This window comes from Mytilus edulis, chromosome 1 (genome assembly GCF_963676685.1).
Source record: "Mytilus edulis chromosome 1, xbMytEdul2.2, whole genome shotgun sequence".
NCBI lineage: Eukaryota > Metazoa > Mollusca > Bivalvia > Mytilida > Mytilidae > Mytilus > Mytilus edulis.
This window is the reverse complement of record NC_092344.1, coordinates 59,760,701-59,778,740: the sequence shown is the minus strand read 5'-3', so window position 1 is coordinate 59,778,740 and position 18,040 is coordinate 59,760,701. Positions and strand designations below refer to the sequence as shown.

General features: G+C 33.0%; 1 protein-coding gene across 3 annotated transcripts in view; it reads right to left on the bottom strand.

Moving 5' to 3' along the window:
• Positions 1–2,639: 2,639 nt before the first annotated feature.
• The window catches only part of LOC139514584 (uncharacterized), a 32,721-nt gene continuing 17,320 nt past the window's right edge, over positions 2,640–18,040 (bottom strand). For 2 of the 3 annotated variants that reach the window (XM_071304006.1, XM_071303989.1), the window contains exons 2-3: positions 8,035–8,104; positions 2,640–6,511 (exon numbers count right to left, since the gene is read on the bottom strand). In XM_071304006.1, coding sequence (XP_071160107.1) covers positions 5,074–6,504 — 1,431 coding nt within the window. In that variant the 5' untranslated portion in view covers positions 6,505–6,511; positions 8,035–8,104 and the 3' untranslated portion in view covers positions 2,640–5,073. Of the gene's footprint in view, positions 6,512–8,034; positions 8,105–10,734; positions 11,068–18,040 lie in introns of those variants that run through there. The other variant, XM_071303997.1, reaches the window with a different exon arrangement.

Here is an 18,040-nt window from a genome sequence, read left to right as displayed (position 1 = left end):
ATTACAAACACATTGACGAGATGTATAAGTACCGAGCCACGTCAAACGAATATCACATAAAACCATTCAACAGTAAAAGTAATATTAATAATAGAACAAAGACAAAGGAAAGAACTATAAAACACGTTGTTAAGATGATAAACAATATCAGTACGCAGAATCTATACATCAAGACCATCGTGTATTATTTGCGAAGTTGATACGGAATATTTATCAACAAGGTCTTGGTACCTTCCGATGAACTTTTTTTTTAAAAAGGACGAGACGTTCTTTGACACACCCCTGGTTCATCAACTTTCTACTCAGACACTGATGAGAATAGTCTGATAATTAAGTTCTCAACCGTAAGTACGTACGAGTATCTTAGATCAGTAGCTTCAAACGATTCGTAAAGACAATTAAGTATAAAAAAGTAGACCTATTACACGGATTTCAATGGTCACAAAACTGATTTTATATGATATGTTTTTTTTTCTCTCGCTTACTTGGAAACATGATCACAAATGTTTTCCTGTCCAACAAGGACTTCCGACGGAAATTCCAACAGATTCAATGGTTTCCTCTCGGATGTCCTTGTCTGGCATGCTTAAAAATTCGAACTGATCCCAATAGAACTTGATGTTACATCAGTCATGTGGGTGTAATTACATTGACTCTGTGATGAGTGCTTTGTATAAGTATATAGTAGTAAGAAAACTGTAAAACTTATGTAAATCTAAAGATGTTGTTACGAGGAAGTCCATTAAATAATTTCATCCAAATGGCAAGAAAATAAGAAAGAAATTGTCACGCGCATCATGTTAAATAAAATATTTTCGGCTCCTTCAAAATTTTGAGAGACATTCTTTTACCACAAATTTGATGCTAAAACTGTAAAGAACATTAAAACAGTCACTTAATCTAATTCAAAATTCAAAAGTTGAAATACTATAGATAAAATCTATAGACAGACTACCGAAACCTCTTATATCAAGAGGAATTCTTGGAAAAAAATCCATAAAAGCGGACTAGATGTAACAATTTAGTAAATGGAATCAATATGCTACCCTCTTTTTCGTTCAACGTGTTTCCTCATAGTTTTAAATAAATTAGTGATGTGCAAAATGCGTTACAATTATATCAAACTTCTTTTTAAATGGAAGTGGAACGCCTTTATATTGATCGAACATTAAATATGTAAAAGGGATATTCTGTATATCCTTCTAAGTCCTTATGGTGTCCCCTTTAAAGCTTCCACAATTGTTATTGAAAGTGCAAACAGTCATTTTGTAAGAAATCCAACGGACACCGCATGAAATTTAGACTTTAAATGAGAACGTTCAAATTTTGTGATTTGAGTTCATAATAAAAATACTGGATCAAAATCTGATGGAAATAAAACTCATCTTTTTGGTTTCTCTTTTTTTCAGAAACGGTTCCTCTATCCCACAAAATTAAAACAAGCATATAAATACGCTTTTGATAATAAAAAAAAAATTATGAAAAACAACTTCAAAATTCTTAACCTTGGACCTAACAGCACAACACAATTTGGACATAGGTGTAATAACTCAACAGGAGAAATACTGTAAAATCAATTGGAAATGAATAATTGAAGCATCATACCGAAATAAACAATAAAAAGACTTCAGACATGCATAAGGGACGACATCAAAAGTTCAATGAAGGATAAAAAAACTTAATTCATATAGTTTTTTCACTGACCCCCCTACCCCCTCTCAACTTAATTTGGGAACAATTAATTGACCAATTAGGATGTATGTAAAATTGATGTCAATTTAAACAAAACTTGCAGCAGTTTGACCCCCCATCCCCAAACTATTCGAATTAAGTTTTTTTTTATCCTTCATTGATTTTTTGATGTCGTCCCTAAAGTACGGATCTTACAGTACTTGCATGTCTTGCATATGCTGAATGGTAATTAAAATCTCAATCAAAATATCAATCAGTACATCTCCAATGGATTCATTGTAAAGACGTCATATCTTTGCAAAATATGAGACATATGTTGTGATTGTTGAAAACCATTTCTGTTTTTGTTACTGCTGGGTTGCTGTCTTATTACCTATATTTCCCTTTAATCATCTTATAAACGCTCAACACCTGACCTTGGACAGAAAAGAAATACCAAAACATGTCTTTATTTCTCATTAACATATTTACGCTTGGCTGCAGATGCATGCATATTATAGATGATTGTTGTTATATTGATTTCAATATAAGTTATACCATCTGTCATTCTTAGTACATGTTTTTTTTCCTGCATCCAGAGGCAAATAAATAAATAAAAAGGATATAAACTTAACTTTATTGAGCTTATTCAAAGAATACCACAACACACTTTATTGATACAAACATTTGGCAATCTGATTATGAGCATTTTTATTCGCACTAAAAATAATAAACCAGACTTTTCTGTACGACCTTGATAAAATGTTATGTATATTCGTTCTCATACTTTTGTGTAGTATAAGGGAGCTACCATTTGATTTTTTTTTGGGGGGGGGGGCTAGGATGAAAAATTTTGTCCTGCCTTTTTTTTTTAGCTGTAATCTCTGTCCTGCCTTTTTAGTTTTCGCTCTGATCGGTCCTGCATTTTTTTTTAAAGTTTATCCTGACTTTTTTTACCTAAATTGTCGTCCTGACTTTTTTTTTTTGCAAGTGTCACATCCTGCCTTTTTTTTGACTCAAAACTCCTGTCCTGCCTATTTTTTTCAAATTTCATCCTAGCCCCCACCCCCCCCCCCCCCCCATAAAAATCAAATGGTAGCTCCCTAAGTATCATTGCAATATGTTACATTTAGATATTAAATAACAAAGTAACTGTCATACAGAATACTGAATGGCAAATCATTAAAGTTGTTACACCTTATTTGTCTCAAAATTACCATATCAATTACAGAAGTTTCCGATTCGATTCTTTAATCTTTTAAAATTCCTTTGAGTATTTCGATCTTCTCCTTGTTTTCAAGCAGACGTAAACATAATACATTACAACTGATCAATAAATATATAAATATTTACATTCGCGACATTCTTTATACATTCCATTTCACAAGTATACATATAAGTATGTAAAACATTTATTATTGTTACGTATAAAAAATTTCATTAATTATTGTCTCTGACGATTTATTTCACTAAGTGCAAAAAATGTATGTTCGGTTCTTCCCTCTTCCAGAAAGTGAATTCTTCTCCGTGTGTCGAAAACTACAACGAACCTTTTTCTTCTTGGATAATGTTTCGTTATCAAAAAAGGGAATTGTAGTAAGTCGATCTACACAAATACAGTAAAACGATGAAAATAGAAATTCTCACAATTGCATAGACCTCGGAATATGCTGTCGTCATAGGTCTAGGTGTGTCCTTAAATCTCAAACATAGAGTGACAAATTTTGAGCAATGATTGTATTAAAATACCTAAAATCGCAAATTACCTGATGTGTGCATGCTTCAATTTATAATGCTTGGTATTTTCAATATAAAAAAAATGGACATGAATAATATATACAAAACAATAAAGAACACAATAATGAATTATGGCACTAAAAATGTAAATCAAAATTGTTTTATACTTTTTCTGCTTTGTATACAACCCAACCATTTGCCGTTATTGGCATATGATGTTTACAAAGTTGTTGGCCCTTAAAAGTTCAGTTTCATTGTTGCTTTTCCAAAAAAACTCGGGGGACATGCTTTTTATAGAAATTTCAATAAAATACAGAATATAAGGGCTTCAAAAAGAAAAGTTGCTTGTAAATGGTATCAGACCTCCGACTTATATATATCTTGGTTGTAAATATGAAATATTTATGTTTCACCCTTTAACACGTTTTGCAAATAGATTGAATGATGGAAAATTGCATGACATTGAAACACCGGTCATTGAAACACCTCTTGATTTTGTTTCGTCAGTAAAGTAAAAAAAAAAATCATTTCTGATATAAATAAAGAAAAATCAAAAAGAGTTTGTTCGCAAAGTAATTAAAAAAAAAGATGTAGTAAAAGATACTCAAAATTTGTCAAATTCTCTCAAAATTGCAGTTTGAGGCAATGCATAAGCATCAGTTAATTTAACAGCTTGTGAAAAAAAAATACAGTGGAAATTTGTGCTTTCAATATCTCATACTTCTTACCAGGGATGAATGAAGGTCGCCATAAAGACCATTATTATACAGTTCATAAGTTCATAATCATGAGTTACAGTTATAAAAAACAACACAATCTAATAGCCTGATGGCAAGACATAGCAATACAAAGCACATAAAAAAACCTATAGGCTTGGACTCGGACTCTGCCCTTCCTTCATATTTAAAATGGTACAATCGGTGTTCATAGAAAATATGAACAAGTTTACACTAGGAAGATAGCAGAAAGCTTTTTCTCCCATCTCGTCATTTTGAACCAGTTAATCTTCATTTACTTCAGAATCTTTATGTGGATTTACAATTTCATGATTAAAGTTGATTATTCTTATAGTTAATATGTCTAATCATACTAGGTCTAATCAAGCTTGATACTCTAATTTCAAAAGTATCGAGTTATTTTCCTGACTAAAACAATATGCCATTTTGATTAAAATACCTTTAAACTTTAAAGTTTACAGCCAATAATGCGAAGTCAATGATAGAAAAGGTTGAATTTGTTGATTATATCTTAAAACGCTTCTGCAGTTATTTGATTAGACGAAGAGAGATGTATGGACTGTCAATGTTAGCTGATGATACATAGTTTTTTTCTCATCACAGATTAATCATCTAATGAATTACTTGTATAATGCCAGGTCACGTTTCATTTTCATAAGATACATTAAATTATTTCATTTCGTTGTAATGTGACTTTTGAATTGAGGTTGGAAGAAAAATTATCTGTTTATAAATTCTGCTGCACAGTGACACATATTACAACTTAACTCTTGACAATTAACAAAGCACAAATATAAAAGTTTCTTGTATATTAATCAAGACGCTTTTGGCAATTTTGGTGAATAGCTTTGTAAATATCTCTTAAAAATCTATCGCTAATACAACAAATTCCAATAGTTATAAAACCTTACGCTAACTAATAGTTACACTAAAATAAATATGGAACAATTCTGTGTGGTACTCGTTCACAATAGTCCATCCAGAAGGGGCCATACTTCGAACTGCATTTGTCGTCGTCTCGGAAGCTACGGTGCGTCAAGAGTATAGTGAGGAAAATGACGTAAGAAAATGGCATGAAGTTCTCAAATCCTGCTGGTAATGTCCAGAACAAGGCTAATAAAATCTCAGGTATGTAGTGGAAATGGCGAGAAAGTCCCCACCATCCGGAGGTTAGAAGTATACTTTCCTTCTCTTGTCCGTCTTCAAGCGTATATTTGGCTCTAATGATATTCGGTTTCTTTCCCCAAATAAGACAGTCGCCGTCTGCTGATCGCACGCGCTGTTTCTGCCAGTCTGCGAAATAATTAACGGAGATCGACAACAGTCCACATGTTAAAATAAATGTCGACCAGAACCGACCAAGATAAACGGGGTTATTTACCAGATAGAGGCTAACTGAGGCATACAAAGAAGGTACGTAAACTAAGCATCCCCAACATATATAATATCCAGCGCGATCAACCATGATGTCTATTGTGCTTAGATAACCTGCTTCCCACCAAAAGAACTTTGTGATGTATGCCAATTGCAAAATTGCTGATACGATCATACTATCAACAAATCCATGAAGTTCGTAGCTCTTTAAAGCATAAATATAAACAAGCACGGCCCAAATTGTCATTCCGAATCTACAGTTAGTGAAGACTTTGATGTCAAATCCAAGTACACGAGGATAGAGTTCGGTTCCCCAGTAATAGTCAAATATAATGTTTCCAGAGGACCCACAATCAGTTGAAGACGGTGAATATAGACCTTTAATGTACAGAAAGATGCAAAATATAGCACTTAAAACATTCAGTGTTCCGAGAATGTCACCAAAGTTATCATAAACTACAGATGGTGACAAGTTATACTTCTTAAGAATGACGGTTAAAATAAATAAAGTAGTCATGGTAACGACATAATGCGAGAATCCATTGTCTTTGTACACTGGAGTGTTTCCTTTTGGAGTAATTGGACCTTTGACTAGCTTTCCTGGCAAACATTTCATCAGTAATAATGCCCAGATGCAATAACCAAACACGACAGAAAGAGCGAAGTTGCTGCAAATATGAACATCTCCCCATAACTCCCTTAAAGAGTCCAACGTTGATGCTTGGGTAATTGAATGAACCATGTTTCCGTAACTTCCTTTGTGTTTTGTAGCTGTGTACCATAGCAACATGACAAAATTTGGTGTTGATACCATCAGGAACACAGGAACGAATATTTTATTGAAAAAATCCCGGTTACGCTGTGTAACACCAATCTTTTCCAATTTTTCATATCCTTCTTTGTAGCCATGGAAACCATTACTCAACATGTCTGATCTTGTGACAGGGTCTTGTTGCTTCGAAGCTTTTTCCTTTCTCTTCGACATATCTAATCTTAAAATAAAATAATAAAGGTCATAAAGAGATTTCTTCTGGCTAACAGCGATCAACGCGATGACGAAATCAGTGACAAACAGTACTGCTCATGCTGTATTGTAATATTAAGTATATGTTCCTGGTGAGGTTAAGGAGTTTGTGTTAGATGTTCGGATTCCTGTTCCCCCCCCCCCCCCCCCCCCTAGGATACAGGTTATCATAACCTATCAGTATTTTTAGCTTAATTTGTTTCTTAATTAATGCTTTTAGGACTTATAGCATTAATTTCAAATTCTAGATTTGTTTAATTTCACGTTTTTTATAATCTGTTGTTGTGTGTGATATTTGGTTTGCGATCTACTGGATGTTTGAGTCTCGCACTTAAAGGTGTAAATGCAAATAGATTTATTTTCAAGTTGCTATAAATTACTATTAGACTCGAAAGATCTGATAACAGTCTGATATTTATCTTAATTTGATAAGGAAGTGGTTAGCTTCTTACAAGGACAGCGTTTCCTGTACGATTCACGTGACTAGACAGTGCAAAGAGCATGGGGACGCACAAGATAGAAATTGGATAAATGTTTTATTTATTTTTTTAAATATACATCACCATTTCATATATATTGAAGTTTTAACCTATAAGTATTAGTAAAAGAAACATCATAAACGAATTCAACTTGAAGTTTACATGCACTGTCGTCTTGAATAATTGAAATATTTTACACTGGACGTTAGGCAAAACATCGATAAACCATTCGCAGTAATCAACAGTTACTATAAAAACTTATAAACATTTTCTTTCAATAGATACTTGTTTATTATAAATTTTCCTTTCGACTCATATTTATTTTTATTGTAGTCTATATATAGCATGCTTAGTTAAAGTTTCTAGAAGAGATGCTACATACTTCTTTATTTAAAAAATAACAAAACAATAAAAACTGTGTCAATCCTTTTTTATTTGGGGAGGGCGGGAGAAAGGTGTACCTTCTTTCTTAAATTATTGACAAAATATTTTCAAGAAAATTGAAATTTCTAGAAATCGATGAAAGCATGCAGTGTAATTAGATCTAGACCAGAGCCAAGGTTGAGTGATGCGTGTGCCCCCTAATTTCATAGTAACTGTATCATTTTTCAAATATATATAAGATATATGCATATCTAATAAACGTGTATATGATAAACGTTTCAGTAGCATTTTAAGTACATTTTAACAAAGTGCACCTGAGTTCTAATTAAAGGATACACGAAACTTTACTTCATGAACTTTTATAAACTCCATGTACTTGCAAGATTTTTATCTTCGTGTAAAATTATATCATGTGCAATTAAAGTAAATAGTTGCTTCGTCTACATGTTGATATGTATATATGTATATGAAAAAAGTAAATTAACTTACAAGCTGTGCATTTATCAGTCCATGTAGAGATATTATAAAACATGTACACTCGGCTTGTCGTGTGTTATAGCATAAGTTTATACTTATGACGACCTTTTAAGCCATCACATTTCTCGTGTATGATCTCTATATGACATACCTCGTTTATTAACGTGTCCTTCAGGTAGAAAGCCCCAGGCTCGTTAGTCCAGCACACGACCAATACACTTCTGAAAAATGCATAAAATTGTCATCCACTTAAAAAGATAGCTATAAAAAAGATGATCAAAAGAAAATTCCCTGTCACTAAAAATAAATATTTCAAAAAGTAAAAGCACTATGCACGTTACAATAACATGTGTCAGTCTGATAAATACTACAAGCAGATTATACGAGATAAATCAGAATAATACACAGATATGCATCTTCCTGTTGAGGGAAATGAATGACTATTAATAACTATATACAATAATAAATAAATTTTGTGTTTTTACTGTCTTCTGATTGGTTAAAATTATTAGTTTTATTTTCAATATTGTCAATTTTGATGGAGACACGCCCACTCTGACGTTGTGTATTCATACGCCAACATGTGTGTACGTTGTTATTGTTAATATACATAATATAAAAAGTTCGTTGAGCCTTATTTTTGATAGAAATTTATTTATAATGAATGGCAATAATTTATTTTGATTTTATTGAACCATAAAACTAATTTTTGACTCTTCACATTTTACACATAATCCGCTTCGCGGATTATTCAATGTGAAGAGTCAAAAATTAGTTTTATGGTTCAATAAATTCAAAATAGATAATAGCCATTCATTAAATAAAAAAAAAATCAAACAAAACACAACGCAATTCTTCAGTACTACGATAACTTGTGTTTCCTGTGTCATGGAAACAGATTGATTGTTGGTTGCTTGACGTCCAGTGGCAAATATTTGCATGCATGTTCAGGAAGATCATGGAAACAGAAGTTCCTTTATACTGCAATTCTAAATGTAAGAAAGTAAGAAATATAACAGTCCTATCGGATTAAAAATTATAGACTATCTTTTTGAACTGTTTAAGCAAAGTTTCCAGATGACATTTTGTTAGGAGGAATAAATATAATTGATACTCGGACATCATTATAATTTAAAGGTTGATATGGATATACAAAAATCTTTAGTCATATCGTCATATTGGGATACGTTACATTGGGAGGAAAGTCGGTTGTGAAGATTTATATAGTCTTCTACCTGATTGCGTTTCCTGAGTCAAGGAACAGAAGTTAATTTGTAAAATAAGTTCTAAATGAAGAAATATTCAGGAATATTAATTCCACTGGAAAAAATATTACAGTTTTATGTCACTGAAGATATTTGAAAAGAATAGAATATTTATTCCAACAATTGATCGTAAAGTGTCCACTCGGAACCCATCTCGAGGAAACCATGAAGGGTTGTTAAGAAAACAATAGCATTGGTCACATGATACCATCAGCTAGGATATTAAACAATGCAAGAAAGTCAGATGTTTAGATTTATATACAGTCGACTGCCGGATTAAACTTAAAGGATTTTTGACACGTGTAACATGAATGTTCTTGTCTTCCTTCCATCACTGAAGTTAATCAAGTACATTTTAAGTGTCCATGTTCTCTTTGAAGTGTTTTAGTTTAAGTGTTTTACATAACACCAACATTAATATTAGCTTGGCAACAGACCACAACTTGGCCTTATCACTTCCTTTTTCTTACACTTAAGTGTTCACTTAACAATATTCATTCTACCGATTTTAGATTGATCGTTTGATTGCTATACTCCAGTGGCAACTATTTCAGGTAAATTTTAGAACAAATGAGACAATGCAACATATTTATGGATATGAAAAGAGAAATGTCCCGAAGAAGAACCGCATAGTTTTGTCAACCATGTTTAGACAAGTAAAACGTTGAGAGATATTTTACATTGCATATCGTGTATGGTAATTGTTTTGCAAAAAATTACTGGTTCTGCACCTTTGTTACTGAATTCACTTGATCGAGGTAACATATTCACTCTGAAGCATAACTGATAATTTCAAAAACTTCATAAAGTAATCTCAATGATGTAATTTTAAGGGGAAATATTTCTCTGTGCAATCAGTGTACAACATTTCCGGCAAACAGAAAGCAGATGTTAAAATTGCTAATCGCTACAACTCGACGCTATCAACTTCTATCAACTATAAACAAGTATCAAATCATTCCCTTCCATGTAGAAGTTCAGAAAAATTTCAGGAAAAATGAGTAATATAAAATCCCAAACTATCGGCAAACAAGAAGCGGATGCAAAGCAAATCTAAAAATAACTTACACACTTCAACTCAACAGCATCAAACTTTGACGAAAACTTTGTTCAAGACAAGGTCTTTCGGCCAGACGGGTCAAGCGGTTACTAGACTTGCTTTCACCATTAGCGAAACAATTGCTTGATAAAATCACATTTTATTTTCAAGTAGTTCTGTTTAAAAAAAAATCAAAAATAAAACGGTTATACATGAACTACAGCGTTACAACTGTCTCAAGTTATTTTACATCATTGGCTTTCAAATATTCGGCCTTGAGCATTCTTGATTAAGCCGGTAAATCCATTAAATTTTTAATTTTTTTTCCTTCATTTTTCAGATACAGTATGGAGAGGTAGAAATACTCTTCTTCTATTTAAATATAATGCATTTATTAAAAGTTCTAAAACAGCAGTTATATGCTAACAGCATGTGAAACTCTAATGACATGAATCCATATCATTACGGATTTTGCCTATTAAGTGATTTACCCTTTTTCTTCTATCTTTTAAGTTTTGCATATATCAAATATCCGAGAATTGCTTACCTTAAACGAAATCTTTATAATGTATCAATGTCCTTATCCAAAATAGTTATGGATTGATATATAAACCTTACAATTCACTATAGCTGTAGGCGCTGAATTTAACAGATGTCATTTTTTCATCGTATGATCGATAGATCGATCGTTATCATCTGGTGGAGCCTATTAATAATGCTACCAAGAAAATATTGCTTTCAATATAATAATTTCACAAACCGACAGTGCCTGTAGCAAAAATATGTCAGTTTATCACATGATTAATTCCATTTAAGTATTCAATCTTACACTATTAGGATATTTATATCTACGTTATGATAAAAGTGTCACCTCTGGTCACTTGGTGGGTGAAAATTGGACAATTAACGCTTGAATCGTTCAGTTTATTTTTCATGTGGCAATGTCTGTCACGATCAAAAACTTTTTTTCATTTATCGTAAAGGAATTGCCTCCTTTATCCATGAAGGCAAAAGGGCCAAGATGCAAAACGTGACAGTACTCAAATTGCACCTATTTTGACAGTTTTTTCACCTACGTTTTTTTATGATCAGTATAAACACAGCACTGTGACATACAAACTTGCAAAGCATATATATATATATTAGAAGATTTAGCTTTGCCAGATGTAAACCCTATTTTCGTAATGCTTATGATTACTTTAAAAAGATATTATTTAATACAATCACTTTATTAAGAGAAAGAAACATGTTTTGCAGAACATGACTAAAAAATAAAACGGCGTTAGACTATTATGTTACGGTAATTGGCACAGTATCTTGCGACGTCTCATTGAATTTCTAGTTTACTGTGCATGTCTGAAGTATGTTATTCCAAGAACACATGTGCAAATCAAAGAATTTAGATTTTATTTTCGTATTTTTTATAATATATTTTTCTTTGCAAAAAAAGTGGTAACTTCATCCTGAAACACAGGCTTGTACCATAGATTTTTATGGGTCATACATAATAAGGAGTGTCTATTCGTCCGGCTAGCCGGACACATAGTTAAAAATCTCTATTACTCCGGCATTCCGTTTGCGAATGCGCAAATCTTTCATATCATTATAGTGTCATGTGGCGCTGAAAGTGTCACGGATAAGATGTCGGATAACAAGCGCGTATGCATACATAATATGCCAAATTCACTGGCTCATATTTTCAATAAAGACGTCTATGACTTCTATATTACATCTGTCTCATAGGTATTTTTAAAAATCGAATTTTTTTTACTGCTTTGATTTCAGAAATGTTAACCGCCTTGCTAGAGGCTAATGTTTTTACGACTATGGAAATAAAATTACTGACATATTAAAACCAAATTACTTTCTAACATCAGCAATAACATCCCTTTCAACGGATTTAGATTTTTTGCAACTTTGTTTTTAAAAGTTCAACATCTCACGAGGTCGATCATCGAATTACATTAGCATGCGTTGCACGGCGCCTCTTTTTCAAATACAAGACACGAAAGAACTGTATATGGCTCGACTACACGTTAATAAAGCTGACAAATTGAATCTGCTAATGTAACATTATTATATTTATTAGCTGGACCGGTTTTTCAGTAATGAGGCTGTGTTGTGTTTGGGATATTTATCGTTCCATTATTGGAATATAATAAAATTGTCTGGCTTTCGGACTTCTATGAATTGATTAATGCTGATGAAGTTGTAAGAGACGTGGTTAAGATCAATATTACTCCAGCATGATATTCAGTTTATTAAGACTGCATAATACGAAGACTAAAAAGGTTTTTTAGAAACATCTGTAATGATTCAATTTGCCGATGTTTTGTACAGTCACGGTGTTCATACTTGAAATTTAGCTGATCTATTTTCTTTGGTTATTATAAGGGAAAATCTGAACTAATGATGAAATTATAAACACTGAAATACAGACTGTTCATGCCGAACAAACAAATATGAGAAATGTTTCCTCATTTAGAAAAATAGGATGTTTTAACCTTGAAAATATGGGGACAATCTGCAATGTTCACTTCCAAAAAATAAAAATAATTTTGTCAAGGTAGCTAGGCGACTTGTGGTATATAAGAAATGAAAATGAAGAACTTAACACAATCATTATTATTTTAACTTCAGCATAGTAAGATACACACAAAAGATTTGTCATAAAACCTCTAAAGACGATGTATTCAAACAGTAGCTACTAATAGTCGCTTGAATTGGTTAAACATTCGGTTCGAGATCATTTGATTTTCGGCGGGCAGGGGGGGGGGGGGGGGGGGGGGAGTAAGTAAGAGCTGAAAATTTTTCAGACAGAGACCATTCGATTTTCGGGTGAGAGAGAGAGTAAGTAAGAGCTGAAAATTTGCACAAGTCAGGGTGAAAATGAATATTCTGCAACACAAAATGCCGGAATAGTAGTGTACAAAAGTGTTGATAAAGCCTCGGGGAAAAAAAGCATGCAAAACAACAGATGAAAAGGATACTATAAAACATTTCCTTTAACCCCCTATCAAATGGTCTTCCCGAATTACATTGCATGCTTAGCTGTAGCCGTAGATGCTGACTATTGTCATAAAAGCTAAAACTAGCCTAAGAGTGATTTGTTGACTTGTATACATTACTATAGCTGGTTTGAGCTTTACGTATGCACACAGTTGTTACTCAGATTTATTCAAGGTTGTTGTACATCTTTTGTTATTTATATATAATATTGAGTAATGTCTGCTATATTAACGAATCATTATGTTTTTATAATTAACAACAATTTTATATCTATTATGCAATTTTAAAAGGTTCTCTTTACACATCATTTATTTGTGATAACAAATCATTATAGCTAGAGACTCGGCCTCGTGTTTTACTCTTTACTTTGATTGCGTTTTCAATCCAAACTAAAAACAGTAACATGCACACATATATTTAATGCATCATCCTCATTTAATCGACTGAAGTAATCACGACTGGTGACTGTCAAACACATGTGCATACATTTTGGTAAATATACTGTAGTATTACCGAACTGATGTTTTAATAATTACCAACTTATGTTCATAACGCATTATAGTTTAATGTGTTGGGGCAATCGCGAGGTATTAACATCTGAGTTAATTTCTATGGACATATAAGTGAAAAATAATGATTGCCAGTCATAAACGAAGTAGCAAAAAACATACGTCTTTTGAATGATATCATAATAAATAAACAGCATTAAATTTTGTTTCTACATTTTATATGCCAAATCTGCTTAAAAAAAGTAAAATCACAAAAATACTGAACTCCGAGGAAAATTGTTCATAGCAGCAGTGCATGCGCATTATGCACTTAACTAACACAAAATAGACAAATTATTGGAAACAAGTTTCCTACTGAATATATAATCGTCAGATTTGCCCGTGTATATAAAAAAAAAGTGTTTGAAATAAAATTAGATGAATCAAGTGACAAACTGCGAGAAGAATTCACAAATTCAAACCCCCAGTTCTCATCACCGGAAAATCCCTGCCGTCACTTGTTTAAGATTAGTTGATGGATACAAATGCATACCACTGCTAGTCATGTTTGCGGATACGGATAAGTCTATTTTAATCTCCCAAATATTAATCGGATCTAAGCATAATAGCAAATGCAAAATCTGGTTATGCAACATATAAAGATGATAAAGAAGTTTGGTATGAGGCGTAAACAATCTCCTTAATTAGTATGATGTTGGGTCAGTATCACCAGGGGTATATACGAAATTCTGGTAAACCGAGATTTCCAAAGCTTTGTGACTGTAAAAAATATGCCCAATTTAGAATAATTATTATCTACACTCTCTCCCCCTAAAATGTTATGTTTGCAGTTAATGTTAAGTTCATTTTTCTCGAGAGGACCAACACAAATGAATAAGATGAATAAGAACTATATAAAACGGCAATATTTACTGAAGATTTTTCTGAGAATTTCAATAAAATTTAAGAGCAGTGACATACATAGAGGGCTATGGTGATCGATAGAACGAACACATGCCTAGATAACATAATATTCCAAAATAAGGCACCATTTATAAATTACCACTGCATGTCGTACCCAGAAAACAAAGTTTTAGAGCATGAAGACGTAAGTCAATGATGATTGGAAAGTAAATTCTCTTCCTATTTACACTTTCCTAAATACCTTTATGTATGTTGATATGTTATACGATTTCAGCACGTTAAAATTGTATCTTCGCAAGCTTTCCTCACGTTAAAGAACCCAGAGTGGTACGATACTCATGGTTTTTGCAAGCCTTCTGCACATGAAAGAACCTTGGCAGTTGCAACAGCCATTCGAGTGGTAAATATACGCGTATACGCGTGTTTATTTTTGCAACCTTTCTGACCCATATCAAATTGCAAAATCTCTGCTTTTAAGTGACATCCTAAATGTCTTGAATTTCATCCCGTCCGATCAACTGTGAAAACAACCTGTTTATAGTATTTATTATTAGTTTGTTTTCGTCTTCGTCCTGAATATGCATGAAGTATTTGCCGCTGGACTTTAATCATACAACAGTAAATCAATTCATTCACACTTTTTTTGGTTTGCTTCTTATTATAGTCAGATAATAAACTGGACATTGAATGCATCAACTATACATGGATTTACCTTTATGTTAACGTAAATTCAGTCCGAGAACATGCACCCGTTCCACCAATATTTCAACTGGTAAAATTGGCAGTGCTTTTTCAATTATACATTTAAAGTACTGAATGCATGACTTCTACTGAGAAACGGTTTAAATTTTTAAGAGGTTTAGTATCATAAAACTTTATCTAGACCATGTGCGAAGTAAGCTGTTAAAACTAACAACATATACATGTATATAAATGAGAAATAAACGATCGTTTCAAATATATAAATCAATAAATTACCTTTCAAAATCTAGATTCTGCACACATACTGGACGAATTTCAAGTATGATAAGAGCCACTGAGAATGAACGAAGAAAACGAATGCCTTATTGTGTGGTTTAATCTGGGTACGTGACAACTTTTCTGGTTGCACGTGACGAAATGTTCTGGTTACGGATAGTTCTGCAACATTATGAATTTTTGCTTTATTTTGATTTGAAAAATAAATAATTATGCTTAGAAAACGTTTTGATGGGGTTCGTGTTTCTCTGTCTTTAGTTTTTGTGTGTAGTGTTATGTAGACTGTAGTTTTTCCTTTCTTTAGACAAGTTACGAAAAGGTATATTCTCGACGCTGAGGTTGACAAATTACACTTTAAAATTGGGGACAGTGTCAAAACATTGATTATAGATTTAAACAGGTAAACTTTTAATTCTCTACCCCACACAATGCTCTACAGTCTGGTTCATTTTTCTCTCAGGTGTCTCCGTAAGCTTCCAATGACTGAAAGATTTTAGGCGCCTTATAGCGTGATCGACATATACCCGACACTCTGATATACGCAAATTATTTTTTTTTTAACATTTTCTTCTTTCTGTTCGTGGTTTAGCTCTTAGATGATGGCGACTGCAGGGGGTAACAAGGGGCGATCGACATAGATAAATTTTATCTGCTAAGATGACTAAATTCTGGGGGAAATTTAACTCCAAACCTGGTCCAAATATTGATGGACATCATTTTGATGTCCTAGGAAACTACTTCGAATAAATCTTATATGATTTTAGTGTCCACAATTACTTGTGTATGAATGCAATGTCTGTGTCCGGTATAAAATTGTTCTTGAGGCTCAGTGTGTGGTCTGAGAGGTTCCGTCGATTGCATCTAGCGCTGAGGGTAATGTATATGCCACCCACCGCGTAGTTGGCGCCAATTTTCTACGGTTGGTCAGAAATATTGGGGGAATATATTTCCCAAAGAATTGAAATCAAGACATTAATTTATAAAAAGAGGAAACGCGCAAAACGCACAACTCTTGATCTTGCTAGAGAAAATCAACTGCTGTATTACAAGTTTATTAGAAAAACTATGCCAAAAATCCTTGGAGTGACTCTGGGCTCTTCTGATAGTGAAAGCAGTTAAATAAAAGCGCGGTTTCATATTTTCCCCGTGTAAGTTTACAAAAATGATGAGATGTGGTATCAGTGACAATGAAACATCTATTCATCTATTTATTAGCAATCATAAGGTTTTTACTTTGAATGACAATGAGAAAAACCTATACCGTATACGGTAGTCGGCTATAAAAGATCCAGAAAAAGTGAAGTAATTTATAATAAAATCATTTACGAAGAACTAATATGACAGACAGTAGCCAACGACAACCACTGAACTACAGGCCCTTTAACTTAAGACAAGCTAATGACAAGTACTGCAGACTTAAACATGTGTAAAATATATTCCCTGCATGTTTTAGCGCTTTATTCTGTCCGGCCTCTGTCACCCTGCCTTATTGGCCAAGTTTCGTATTCTGCCTTTTTTTCTGACTCAAAATTCCTGTCCGGCCTTTTTCAAATTTAATCCAATTTCCACAAAACGTTTAAGGAATTAATCAAATACAAAATATATGCATAAGGTGTTGTTAAGGTGTAAATGCAAAGTCATTATGCAATGCTTTTGAAACTCTTCAGGGATGTTCAACCGGTCAGTAGTCATATTTTACACAAACCTCGTTCTGAACATACATGAAATATTTGCCACTGAACGTTAATCAACCATCAATCAATCACAAACTCTTATAAAGAAACTGTTCAAGTTAAGACAAAGTTGGAAGAAAATAAAGAAAGAAAATACATGCCTTCGAAGCTATATTACCGGGAGTAAATTTTCTAAAACTATAATGCATCATGTCTGAAGTTGAAATTCTATAAAAATCGTGATTTAGGTGTTTTAAAACAGACCCCGTTTGATAAACATTTAGGTGGCAAACAACTGGATCAATATACATACACTGCTTTGTTTGCTTTTCATAACTATATAAAAAAATGACCGTTACAATTATATTCACGATTAGGTACATAAAACAGAATACCTAAGATTATTTGCCAGGTCTATGAATTGATCGCCGAGGAATTCACACACATATGTACCCCGTGTCTCCGTTGCTCGCTCATCTACTGCACGTACATGACCTTCCCCCCCCCCCCCCCCCTCATTTGTTTGCATTAGAGTATCATAAAAATATTATGGAATTTATTAATATCTATTTCTTATATTTCTTATGGTACACATGTTATTGAATATTCGTTCGTTAAACATAGGTAATCTCTTTCGTGTTTTGACACAGTCCCCACATTTAAAGTGTAAGGGAGCTACCATTTGATTTTTAAGGATTGGGCTAGGATGAAAAATTGTGTCCTGCATTTTTTTTTAGTTGTAATCTCTGTCCTGCCTTTTTATTTTTCACTCTATTCGGTC